Source organism: Cnephaeus nilssonii (assembly GCF_951640355.1).
Source record: "Cnephaeus nilssonii genome assembly, chromosome: 14".
NCBI classification, from domain to species: Eukaryota; Metazoa; Chordata; class Mammalia; order Chiroptera; family Vespertilionidae; genus Cnephaeus; species Cnephaeus nilssonii.
This window is the reverse complement of record NC_137085.1, coordinates 39700202-39713913: the sequence shown is the minus strand read 5'-3', so window position 1 is coordinate 39713913 and position 13712 is coordinate 39700202. Positions and strand designations below refer to the sequence as shown.

The 13712-nt window shown below is 42.1% G+C and overlaps 1 protein-coding gene across 3 annotated transcripts in view; it reads right to left on the bottom strand.

Moving 5' to 3' along the window:
• CARNMT1 (carnosine N-methyltransferase 1) overlaps window positions 1–12621 on the bottom strand; it is a 43811-nt gene extending 31190 nt beyond the window's left edge. For 2 of the 3 annotated variants that reach the window (XM_079791116.1, XM_079791117.1), the window contains exons 1-3: window positions 12232–12621; window positions 2604–2799; window positions 1147–1310 (exon numbers count right to left, since the gene is read on the bottom strand). In XM_079791116.1, the coding sequence (XP_079647242.1) occupies window positions 1147–1310; window positions 2604–2799; window positions 12232–12485 (614 nt within the window). In that variant the 5' untranslated portion in view covers window positions 12486–12621. Of the gene's footprint in view, window positions 1–1146; window positions 1311–2603; window positions 2800–11725; window positions 11941–12231 lie in introns of all 3 variants that reach the window. The other variant, XM_079791118.1, reaches the window with a different exon arrangement.
• Between the last annotated feature and the right edge of the window lie 1091 nt (window positions 12622–13712).

Here is a 13712-nt window from a genome sequence, read left to right as displayed (position 1 = left end):
GCAGGAGCCTCTCCTCCATCTGCGGCAGCGCTAAGGATGTCCAACTGCAGCTTAGGCCCGCTCCTCATGGGGAGCGGGCCTAAGCCATCAGTCAGACATCCCCTGAGGGCTCCCGTATTGCTAAAGGCACAGGCTGAGCTGAGGGACCACCTGCCTCCCCCCGCCCCCCGCGTGCATGAATGTCGTGCACCGGGCATCTAGTTTCAAAATGAAAACTTTCTTTAAAAGAGAGAAAGAAGACACAAACAAACACACACACACACACACACACACACACTGAAATTTCTGGAAAGATATACCAAACTTAAAGATGCCAATCACTGAAGAAGGGAAGGAGATGAGGAAAAGGAACCTATCTATGACAAACTGAATTCCATCCAGTGGTTCTCCTTAAACATATAATCTCTACATCACGAGTTTCTAATGTGACATCCAGAGACCTAAGGGGTCTATGGAGAGAATTCACTATATCTATGATGGGATTAGGAAAAAAATTACACTTTAATTTCATTAACCTTTAACTGATATGTTTTCACTTCATATTAGTTACTGAAATTCTCAAAATAACATATGTACCGTTCAGTATTTTCAAAATACAGTAATTCTTGCTGCTGGATTTTAATGCGATACATGATAAAGAGCAGCTTTTTAAGTTTTTGATAACTATATTTCAAAATAACTGGTTTCTTGGGAATCCTATGTATTTTATCTTATACATTTATAAATGTTATTCTCATAGGCTTCAGACTGCTCAAGGTTTTCAACATAAAAAAGTAAAGAATCTCCTGTATGCTATCAATCCCTCATTTGCTTACAAGGATGTCATAATGAGGAAAATTAAAACAGTTTGCAGGTTTTTGCTCTTCCATAAAGCAAACAATTAAGACAGCATTGATATGGACATTCAATCTAACCCTCTCATTATTTAAATTCTAATTTCCAATATGTGCTAAAGCAAAATTTTTTCATGTTAACTGTAACCTCACATAAAGCATCCAAGAACAAATATACTACCACACACCCACACATGAAAAAAATACAGGCACAAGTAACTATAAAAATGAATCAAGACTGTGAAATGCCTCATAGAAAAACTCAGTGCTTACATATCTTAAAGAAATTGGTTAAAAACAAGATACTATTTACCATCTCTCTTTTGGAAAATTTTTTAAAATTTCTTTAATGATTGGCTGGTAGCAGGCATCCCTTTCTGCTTTTCCACTTTCACACCAGTCTCTCACAAACTGTTTCAATGTGGATTTTAACTTATCCATGTCAAATGTAGATGCTGGCATAATCTTCCCATTCCCCTGTTTAAAAAAGAGAAATCAATTAATTTCTGAGAAAAGTAATCAATCTTGAATATGGTTAAATAGACATGCTACTAAGAGGCTATATAGATGGTTTAGTGGATAAACCACTGGCCTCTCACCTCAGCAGGGTTCGAGTGCAGCTTGAGATCCTAAATGAAAAGTTTGGTGGTCTCACTTCTACCCTCAATAGATTACGGTCCATTAATCATGAAACCACCATATAATTAAGTAGTCTTTACTCAGGAGAGGACCAGCATTGCTATGGAGATCAAACATTCTCTCTCTAAGAGAGAAAAGAAAGTCCTTCCAGGTCATTGATGGGGCAGCATGGAGAGGCTCACAGTGGGTGGCCCAACTGTATCTATCCTGTGGATACAAAAAGAGGACTTCAGTTTCTATTACTGCCAGTCCCTTGAGATTTATAAGTGAAAAATCATTTCTTAAAAGATGACTTGACCTGGCCGGTATGGCTCAGCTGGTTAGAGCGTCATCCTGTGCAACAAAGGGTCACAGGTTTGATTCCTGGTCAGGGCACATGCCCATATTGCGGGTTCAATCCCTGGTTGGGGAGCATGCAGGAAGCAGCTGGTTGATGTGTTGTTGTTTTTTTCTCTCTCTCTCCCTGCCTTCCCTCTCTTTAGAATCAATGAAAATCATATCCTTGGGTGAGGATTGAAAATAAAATAAAACAAACAAAAGATGACTATCAATAGATACATACTGGGAACAATGAGTTTAGCAAGGGAAAGTAATTTTACAAAACTACTAAAGTTGTTTATAAAAATTTAAGTCACTAACTCTATATGCCAGAACACTGTAAAATTGTATCAAAATGCCAAGAATTATCTTAGTATTTAAAGAAAAAAGTAGCCGAAACCGGTTTGGCTCAGTGGATAGAGCGTCAGCCTGCGGGCTGGGGGGGTCCCAGGTTCGATTCCGGTCAAGGGCATGTACCTTGGTTGCGGGCACATCCCCAGTGGGGGATGTGCAGGAGGCAGCTGATCGATGTTTCTCTCTCATCGATGTTTATAACTCTCTATCTCTTTCCCTTCCTCTCTGTAAAAAATCAATAAAATACATATTTAAAGAAAAAAGTAAGTGAACAAATCCAGTTTCTGGCATACTGTTCTATTAAGCCTAATCAAATGACTGAATATACAAGTGGAAACATTCTCTAAGTAGAGCAAATGACCTATGCAAAATTATAAAAATGAAATCCAGAAAGATAAAGACCTCAAAATATTGAGATTAGGCTCTAAAATAAAAATAAATAGAACAAATTTCACATACATTTTCTCCATATTCTTTATTTTCAAACATATTTATGCAATCATTCACAATGGTCAGTAGTATTTCTTGATTATGATCAATGCATTTCCGGATCTTGTCCAAGTGAAGAAGAAACTGAGGAAGGAGTTTCTGTTGATTAGCTGGAAGTGATCGAAATTGTCTTTCTGTTCGGTTCACTCGCTCATGCATACTGGTGCTAAAACATAAAAGGTGTTTTTTAAATTGGTAAAAGAATTCTCAGCAGAGGCCAATCTTATTTTAAAGTTGTCTTTCTGTACAATTATTCCCTTATAATCTACATAATAAAAGCCTAAGCGACCTTTACGGCAGAATGACCGGTTGTTATGATGTGCACTGACCACCAGGGGGCAGATGCTCAACACAGGAGCTGCCCCCTGGTGGTCAGTGTGCTCCCACTGGGGGAGCGCCACTCAGCCAGAAGCCAGGCTCATGGCTGGTGAGCGCAGCAGCAGTGGTGGGAGCCTCTCTCACCTCCGCGGCAGTGCTAAGGAAGGAGCAGTGAGCAGGCGGGCGATAAGGAGCAAGGGGTCCGGGACTGTGAGAGGACACAGGCCGAGCTGAGGGACCCCCCTCCCTTCCCCCCCCCCGCCCCCGTACACATATTTCATGCACCGGGCCTCTAGTGTTGAATAAGGTCCTGTCTCAATCCTTTGGTTCCCTAAAGCAGTGTTTACCAACTGGTGACCTGTGAACCATTGGTGGTCCGTGAGGTCTGAAAGGTTGGCGACCGCTGGTTTAAGGAAACCTTTGGAGCAGCAGTCGTCAACTGGTGGTCTGTGGACCACTGGTGGTCCACGAGGTCCGAAAGGTTGGCGACCGCTACCCTAAAGAATATCCATTTAGAAAGTCTTATATGTTTTCACCCGAGTACAAATTCTCTAAGCAGCCAAACAAAAGACAAACTGTTTATAACCAGTAAAAGTTATAAACATCAATGAGAAGAGGGGGACAAAATATTACAGAAAATTAGTGTATAAGTTTATTGTTATGATTTCAATTTTCAAACTTAAAATTTTCAGCAAAAGTAGCTGAATGCTTTAGATATTTCCATCAAGTTAACAGAATGCTGCTCTGAAATAGCTTTAGGATAAAAAACATGTTTTGAAATTAAGAGCCAACCAAGTTGAATTTTTCAAAATATCATAAAAGATACTAGAGGCCCGGTGCATGAATTCATGCACTGTGTGTGTGTGTGTGTGTGTGTGTGTGTGTGTGTGTGTGGAGGGCCGGGTCCCTCAACCCAACCTGTGCCCTCTTGCTCCTTACTGCCTGCCTACAGTGGAAGCGGGAGAGGCTCCCCACCACTGCCGCTGTGCTCGCCAGCTGTCAGCCTGGCTTCTGGCTGAGCGGCACTCCCTCTGTAGGAATGCACTGACCACCAGGGGGCAGCTCCTCTGTTGAGCATCTGCCCCTTGGTGGTCAATGCACATCACAGCAACCGGTCGTTTTGCCATTCAGTTGATTTGCATATTAGGGTTTTATTATATAGGATTATCACAAAAGTAGCAAACAAATTAAAAATCAAAATTCTGTAACATTTTACATGACAATATTCACACTTTGCATTCTTAATGTTTCCAAATAACTATGTCCTGGCTGGTGTGGCTCAGTGGCTAAAATGCAGTCTCAAAGAGTCAATGGTTCCATTCCTAGTCAGGTCACATACCAGGGTTTCAGGCTCTGGTTGGGACATGTGCATGAGGCAACCCATCTCTCTCTCTCTCTGTCTCTCCCTCCCCCCACCTTCCCCTTCTCTTTCTAAAATCAATGAAAAACATATTCTGGGGGGGGGGGGGGGGGGGATTAAGTTTCCAAATAATTCTAAAGGTCACGTTGGGAACTACCTATTTATAAAATTTGAAAAGAACATCATGCCCTAGCTGGTTTGGATCAGTGGCTAGAGCATCGGCCTACAGACTGAAGGGTCCCGGGTTCGATTCCGTTCAAGGGCACACGCCCAGGTTGTGGGCTTAATATCCAGTGGGGGCGTGCAGGAGGCAGCCAACCAGTGATTCTCTCTCATCATTAATGTTTCTATATCTCTCTCCCTCTCCCTTCCTCTCTGAAATCATATTTAGAAAAAAAATGAAAAGTACATCATTTTTAAAAGTTAAATGCTACACTCACAGTGAAATGCAATTTTACTTCAATCAGATGGGCAAAATTTAAAAGCCTGTCTATCTGAAATGTTGGTAAAAAGTGGAACAATTAGATATTTATATACTGATTGATGGTGGGTACATAAATTAGTATAACTACTTTGGAAAATAATTTAGCATTACCTAGTAAAGCTTAATATGCATATTCCACATGACCTAGCAATTATACTCCTAGACACAGACTCAAAAAATTCCTATAGATGGTTACCATGAAACATGAAAAAGCTTCATCACAGCACTGTTAGATATAACAAACTAAAAATCTGGAAACAACCTAAAGGTCCATCACCAGTAGACTGTACCAATAAAGTACAGTATAGTCACACAAGGAAATGCAGTTAAATTAATAAATTATGGCTACACACAATATGGATAAAACTCAGGAATGTAAATATTTGCTTAAAAATCAAGTTGTAGAAAAATACATAAAGTATAATTTCATTTTATGTAAACAATATATTCTAGGAACTGAACATATGTAGAAAAACTACAAAGAAAGCAAGGAAACAAAAATTCAGGAGTGATGTGCTTTGAGGGGAAAGGGATAGGATAATATTCTTTTCTAAAACTGGGTGGTAGATTCATGGTGTTCACTCCACCATTTTTACATTTTACATATAAAAACAATTAATAAATGCATATGTTGATTTACTCAATATTAAAAAATACATTTTCATTTGGTTGCCAGGATTTCTCTATTCATCCAAATAACTCATTTTTACCTTATGTCAAATTACTCTGTAATTTCTGAACAGTAATATTTAAAGAAGTTCTGAAGAAGCTTCAGATAAAACTTAAGCTCGGGTGTGGTGGTATTCAGAGGTTAGAGGCGATGTGAAAAGATCAAGTTGACACTGACTGGTTGCACTGATGTCTGCTTTTTTTGCTCCTCCATCTCTCTCCAGACAGTATAATAGTGAGCTCTGGAATCAAACGGATCTGGACTGAAATCCAGCTAATGTCCCCTATTTACTATGTGACCCTTGGCAAGTTACTTCCTTTCTCTGTCCTCCACTGTCTCATATATAAAAACATGAACAACAGTGATGACAATGAGTACAGAAGCTATCACCCATTGAGATTTAGTAAACTCTGGCCACTAAACCAAGTCATTAAGTGCTTAAATATAATAGGCATATCTAATTTATAAAACTATTATGTTGACAATGAAAATATGAAAAATGCTTAAAAGTAAAAGTATCCTTTTAATTACAAGTATAAATCCCTCTTTTAGAGGCAACCACTTCTAACTTGTTGGCATATTTCTGTTTTGTTGTTTAAGACAAAGTCATTTAGCACCTTTCTCATGAAAATGTGGTAGCACACAAAACAGCAGATCATCTGGAAGTGGTTAGGAATGGAGAATCTCAGGCCCTACACCAGACCTACTGAAATGCAATCTGCCTTTTGACAAGCTCTTCAAATTATCTATATGCACATTCAAGTTCTAGAAGCATTTGTAAGTCTTTATCCTTATTAGAGAAATTTTCCCAGGTCAGAAAAAGGATCTCAAATGACTATATGGCAAATGACTGCAATGACAGTTCATCATTTCACCTTATGCAACCAAAATTTACTTAGCTATTTCTCAAACACTGGGCCTCTAGATACTTTCGCTTGCCCATATGATAAATTTTTGTGTTCAAATCTGTCTATATTGTAGAAAAAAATACCACAAATTCCCCAAAGAATGACCAGGTCAGAAAGGATAGTACTTTTAAGTCTCTTGATACAAACAGATTTTCAGAAAGATTGTACCAATTTATATTTCCAGCAGTAGAGTATAACACTAAATGAACTACTTAAGACCATGCATGATTTATTGCAGAGTTACAACAGTTTACAATTTACTGTCAAGAGATTAAGTAGTCTTTTAGTACTTCATTCCTAGTATTCCTGGACACTGGGTGCTCCCCAATCATTCTCTCACTATACCTCAAAAGTCAACATATCCAAAATGAATTTATTACGTCCCACCAAAAAAAGTGTACTTTTTCCTACATGGCTGATATCGATGAGTGGCATACCATACTCAAGTCAGAAATTAACAAGTCATCCTAAAATGCCTCTTCTCATAGCCCACACAATCAATTAAGCACAAGATCCTTTTGATTCTCCTTCATAAAACTATCAGCAAATTACACCCCTCTCCAATGCTTTAGCTCAGGCCCTCATTAATGTCTCCCAACGATTAGTGAGAGGCCTGCTACCTAGGAATGCAGTTCCCAACCTAACCTGCCCATCAGATGAATTCTTCTAAAACACGTCTCATCTTTGTCACTATTTAACCTCCATATTCCACATGTAAAAAACAATCCATAAATGTTCAGTGAGGCAACCGAGGTGCCACTTTTTGTTCTCCATGGAGACTACTAATTTCCATGATAGCAGGGGAGTTGAAGTAAGTTATGGATTGGTCAGAAGAACCGAACATATTTGCTGTCAATTCCTGTTACAGAAGTGATGTAAGTACACAGAGTGGGATGAGCTGTAGCATATCCCTTAACCCTTGGTTACTTAATAGTATGCCAAGCTATCCATAACATATACCCACAGTGACTCTCTTGAAGTGAGGTTTTACCAAAGTTGAGAAGAAACCAATCCTTACTGTACCATTATAACCGGGGACAGCTTCACTATTCTGGAAATGCTTACATTATGAGGAATAGAGTGAAGAAATAAAAATAAATAAATAAATAAAATGAAGTCACTATATAGTCAAGCTATGAAATTACTAAAATCAATTAGGTTGAAGTCTGAGGAAATGATTTTATTGTTGTCTTAATCAGCCTAGAACTTAAAATTTTGAACTTTTCAGTTCTGCAGTAATGCCTGGATATATATGATCACTCTATGAAGGACTCATGTATCAAGGCCACCTGACATCCATCATCCAGACTGCCTAACACAACCAGGACCAATCCTAGTGCAGAGAATACAGGACTGATTATTCTCAAAAATGCACATTTTACTATAAGAACTCTTTAACTTTTTTTTCTTTTTCGAAGCACACCTGAGTTTTTGCCTACTTGTGTTTCCAGTCTGCAAATCCTAAGACCCTTCAATATCATTATTTCTAGCCAGAGCCTCCAGGCTCTTTTTTGAGTGTGTTGGACAATTCTTTGAGTGTGTGTTAAGACAGGGGTGGCAATACTTGCTTCCCCACCCCTGGCTACTTGGTCTGTTTTTGTAAAAAGGGTTTTACTGGAACATAGCCATGCCCACTTATTCACATCCTGGGGCAGAGTTGAATAGTTGTAACAGAGACCACCTAGTCCCAAGAGCTTAAAATATTCATTGCCTAACCTTTTAAAAAAAGCTTGCCTATCTTACTTTAAAGCAAGCATGTCAAACTCGTGGCCCACAGGCCCATGTGGCGCCCAACTAATATTTTTGTGGCCCAGCCAATATAATGGTATGTAAGAAACATTTTAATAAAAATTTTGTAACTTAATTTTTACAATACCCTGTTACACATAATGCTATATAATGAAGATGCAATATGCAAATGGTCGTTACTCCGTGAAGCGTAATGACCAGATCACGGATCAGCAGGAGGGTGGGACAGCGAGCTACAAGGGGTGGCAGAGAGCTACAGGAGGGGGCAGGGCAGCAAGCTATGGGGGGGGGCGGGTGCGGAGGGAGCTACAGGATGGCGGGGCAGCAGCGAGCTACTGGTGTTACAAGCGGGCGGCGAAGAGCTACAGGAGGGGTCCGGGTAGCAAGCTATGGGGGGGGGGGGGAGGTACTGGAGGGTGGCAGCAAACTACTGGCGCACAGATTCGTGCACAGGGCTACTAGTTATTGATAACGAACTACAATGTTCATTAATGACTGATTACTATAATCATGTTGCATTCATTTCCCTTAGGCGCCTTAGACGCCATACGCACAGGCACACCATTTTTCTCCACTAATACTAGCAGTGAATATTTTAGCAGCTGATTGCCATGTAATTAGTCTTGTACTGACTTGTTTGGTGTACACAACAGGAAATCTTTCACTTTCGGAGAAAAAGAAAAATAGGTTTATTTGCGTTACACTTATTAATCTGTGCAGTAATCAGTGTCTGGTAAGTTAATGTTCCAGAAAAACATTAATTTTTATTAAAATGTTCTATTATTTTATGTTAATGATTACTCATTTATTTCAGCCCTTTGTATTCAGCATGTCTCTATCGAAATAAACCTATGTTTCTATGAAAACTGAAGCTTTTGGTTTTTTTTTGCGGCCCACATAAACTTAAACCTTATTTATTTGGCCCGTGTTAGCCTTTGAGTTCGACATGCTTGCTTTAAAGGCATGTTTTATAACCTTCAGACTCTCCTTGGTTCTGAACTCAATCAGCATAATGAGGCCACATCTTTTGGCAGCTAAAGGGAGAAAGTAGTCAGCAGCCATCTTTCTGTAAGGGTGTCTCTACCTTCAGCTCTCTCTAGAAGGCTGGCCTAGGCAGTGACCCCCAACTCTGGCTCAGTGGCCTTTTATCAGGTGGGTTTATGCTGGCTGTGAGCCAAGGACCAAGGTCACTGACCCACCCCTCTGAACCTGTTGAACTACTCTAGAATTCCACACAGGAAAGCATACCTTTTCAGAAGGAAAGTTTGCCTCAATCCATTTAAAGTATTTATTAAATACCCAAGGTTAAAACTGTCTTACTAGTATCACTGCTCATAAGGGTAAAATTTTAGTAAATGATTTTGGATTTCAGACCAGACGCTCACAATTTGGTTGTGTAACCCTAGGCAAGTTACTCATCTCTTCATAGGCCTATCCCCTCACCTATAAAAATGAGCTCTACATCTCAGTTCTAAAAAATAAATCTCACCTAATCGCTATTTCCAAGAGTAGGCCAATTCTGACAAGATCTCTGATCTTTCAATTGTAATATTTTCCATGTAACTAGGTATCTTCATTCATAACAAGAGTAGTATTTTAAGGCTAACAACATTTTTGGCTATGCATTACAATGCTATAATCATTTTTAGAGAACATCATCTAAGTAAAAGCTGTAGCAAGCACAACATTGGAAGCCACTGGAAAAAGAAAACAATAATAAAAAGACATTTCTTGCCCTATGACTTTCATCTAAATGTCATTATATTAACAAAAGGCGTTTAGCAGTAAAACCAAACTCTGGCTACTTGAGACCGAGGAAATGCATTTTTAATTTTATTAAGTTTTAATTAGTTTAAGTTTTAATTTAGCCCGATGTAATTATCGGCCAAGGTATTAAACAGTGCAACTCTAGAAAATCATAAAATGTTGGAATGTAACTAACAATCCAGTGTTTTCTGCTACACGATGTTTTCTGTAACCCTAATCCTTTCAGTGATATTTTAAGTAGTATATTTTTAATCACATACTATTTTCAGTCTAAAGATATAAAGTGTTTCATCAGAGAGTACATACAAATAAAAAGGATTGTTTTTAAAAAATGAAGTTTTTCTCAGTCCCACATTAAACTGGTAAAGGAGAGGGATGAGAGTATAGAAAACTGTATCACAACTACTAGAATGTGCACACAACTGCTCTTTTTTATATTGCCACACTTGGGTCCTAGATTCAGGTCAAAGTCCCTCTGCCCCCACAATAAAAAGGTCCATCTGATACTAATTATAATATCAATTCTAAATTAGTCCTAACATATTAGAACTGGGTACACACACACATTTTAATTATGTCCATTATATTCCCAAGACATTTCCCAATATTCTTTCTAGATTTTTTAATAGTAAAATGCACAGGACTTTTCTGCATCTACCACTCTTAGCAATCTAATGTCAGCTGCTTCTCCTGCCCGTATGGTTCTTCCAGGCACAATAATTACATCAAATTCAATCCTCTGGTTGTCTGCCTTTCTTCTTCTGTTGATACTAAATAAAATCCCCACACTACTAACTTCCTTTTGGGCTCTATAAGTAATGCAATCCATGGTTCCTATCCTTATGTTTAGTTAGTAAATTATGTCATCAAGATCTTTGAACTTCAGCCCTGGCCCGTTTGGCTCAGTGGATGGACCATCCACTTGCGGACTGAAGGGTCCCAGGTTCGATTCTGGCCAAGGGCACATGCCTGGGTTTCGGGCTTGATCCCCAGTAGGGGGCATACAGGAGGAAGCCGATCAATGATTCTCTCTCATCTTGATGTTTCTATCTATCACTCTCCCTTCCTCTCTGAAATCAATAAAAAGATGTTTTGTTTTTTTTAAAGTCTTTGAACTTCAAAAATTCATGTCATAAATGTAATCAGATTGTAAACAACTTTAAGCTTTTTTATTAGGCGAGTTTCTAAATTCAGAATAGTAATAGACTAGTTCACCAACTGTTCACAAATTGACAGACGACTTGGGAATGACATGTATTTCTTTGCTACTATTTATTTGTTAAAAATAGAGCTTCCAAAACCTATGGCAAGCACTGGTGACATAAAAATAAATGAGGCTCAGTCCCTGCCCTTGGGGAGGTCAGAGTCAAGCAATATAAAAAAAAGTTTGCATAAAGCACAGCAGAAGCCCAGCTAGGGAAACAATTTTTCTCACGGGGAAGGTCATGTTTGATTACAACTGCAGACTCAAGAATATGTCCCTCCGTGGACTCATCTCCTACACGAATAAAATACTTTTCTCTGCCTACACATCCAGTTGATTTAAGTCCCTTTCAGATCTTTGAATTAAAATGTTGTGGCTAAGCTTAGTTTAACATCTATCTAGAAGAAAAGTAGAAAGTTAGCCAAGTATGAAGCCCTACCGCCACGCCAGGCTCACGGTGAGAATCGGACACATATTTGCAAAATAAAAGATCACAAAGGTGGCTCTCCCTGTGCCTTCTCTCAAGCCCCGCCCTAATTAGCAAATGTTAGAGAACATCCGGACCACTTCCGACCTTAAGTTTCACCCACCAACCAGTGAAAAGACACTGAGCCGCATCCTTCATCGCTCACCACAAACGTGCTCGTACTTCCTCAGCGCCAGGGGGTGGGGTGGGAATCTTAGGCTGTTCTCACAAGAACTGGCAACAGTTTGGGGGAAATGCGTCCTGCCGCATCCCAGGTGGAGGTGAACTTGGGCTCTCCGTCTGTTGAGTTTGGAGACCAGCGACAACACAAACCATCCTGCCCAGCACCGGACAATTTAATTTACCACCATCCTCTTCTGTCTGAAACAGTCACAGCATTTTTCTGATCACCCCCACCGGCCTCACAGCCAAACCTTGCACGTGGGATGGAAGGCAGGAGGGCTAATCTGATCCTGGGGTCAGAAGACAAGAGCAGCAGACGGTGAGCAGGGCCGAGAGGGGGTAGGATGACTCGGGGACCCGAGGTCAGCTCCGGCGGCCCGGGGGCCGGGCATCCCGGAGGCGTGGCGGCCGGGGGAGGGGGGAGGGCGAGCGCGGGGGCGCAGCGGGCGCCCCGACGGGCTGGGCTGGGGTCCGCCACGGGCTCCTTACCCGTAGTAGCGGAAGGCATTGATGATCTTCCAGAAGTGCTCGCGCTCGAGCCTCTCTTCCTCCTCCTCCGTGTTGCGCGTGGCTGCCGCCGCCGCCGCCGCCGCCGAGTCCACCGCGACCGAGCCCAGGCGCCCGGCGGAGAACTGCACTTCCACCTCCCCGCTCCCGTCGCGGCCCCCGCGGCCCCCGCCGCCTCCCCCGCAGTCCTCCCGCAGCCGGGAGGCGGGCGGCGAGAGGCGCCGCCGTCGCTGCATAGCTGCCGCGGCCCTCAGCCTGGCTCTCTTGCGTCTTGCCGCGAAGGAAAGCGTGGTGGCGGCTGTTCGGCTTCCTCCCGTCACGCCCCCTGCTCGCGGTGCGCTCCGCCTCCGCCGGCCTCCGGCCTCCAGCCTCCAGCCGCGCGGGGATCCGCGGTGTCTTCCCGGCTCCCAGACCCGGCGCGCGAGACCAGGCGAGGGTACGACGGAAGGCCGCGGCCGCCTGCGCTCATTGGCTGCCGACCTTGGGCGACGGCGCGTGACGTCACGACGACACGCACATGGGGCGGGGCAGAGGGCCGGGTGGGAGGAGCGAGGGAGGAATTCCCTGCGGGTGCGGACCCGACACCTGCCAGCGGCCTCGTGGGTGGAGTTCAAGAGCCTGCAACTGCTCGATTGTGGAACGGGCGAGAAGCTAAAGTACTAGCGGGGGGGAAAAGCAGGACAAAAAGTTAATTTTTATTTCACAAAGTCTAGAAGGAAGGTCTTGAATTCACCCTAATTTAAGTTTTAATTCATTTCCTAAATGAATTTCTCCTTTTAATTACGTAAGGGGAGAAAGAACACTATCATCTTGTCAGTGTCTAGGGACCTGTGAAAATCCTAATCGGGCCCTGACTGGCGATGGCAGCAGAGGAAAATGCAGGAACCTAACTCTTGGTACCTGCCTTTGGAGACCACCAACGTGCACAGGGGCCCCAATGCCTCACCATTGGCGAGGCACTAGCATCTAATCGTGGCCCTTAACAATGCACCGGCATCTAGGTGGGAAATAGAGAAGTATATTCACTGTATTTTCTTATTTTCTGTATTCTTGATGCTCTGCCACCCAAGACTTCTACTGGAAAGAGACTGCCCAGCCCAGGGCTAGCTAATTCCTAGAGAGAGCGAACAAATCCCCAGAACCTTTCATATGCAAACAGACCAAGCCGGAAGCCACAGCCACCTTCTTCATCAGACACTTACACAGACCCTTCCCTTCCCTTCCCTTCCCTGCCCTGCCCTGCCCTGCCCTTCTTTGCATCCCCTCCCCTCCCCTCTCTTCCTCTCCCCTTCCTTCCCCCTCCCCTTCCCTTCTCAGAATGGCCCCTCCAAATGCCCTAGAAGGGTGATTTTATAGCATAATCACTAATATCATTTCCCCTTTCCTGCCATCTTTGTTTTTAAATCAGTAAGATGGGAACTAAATTACCAAAAGAGCTGAACTCTGATCAGCAACAGGTTGCC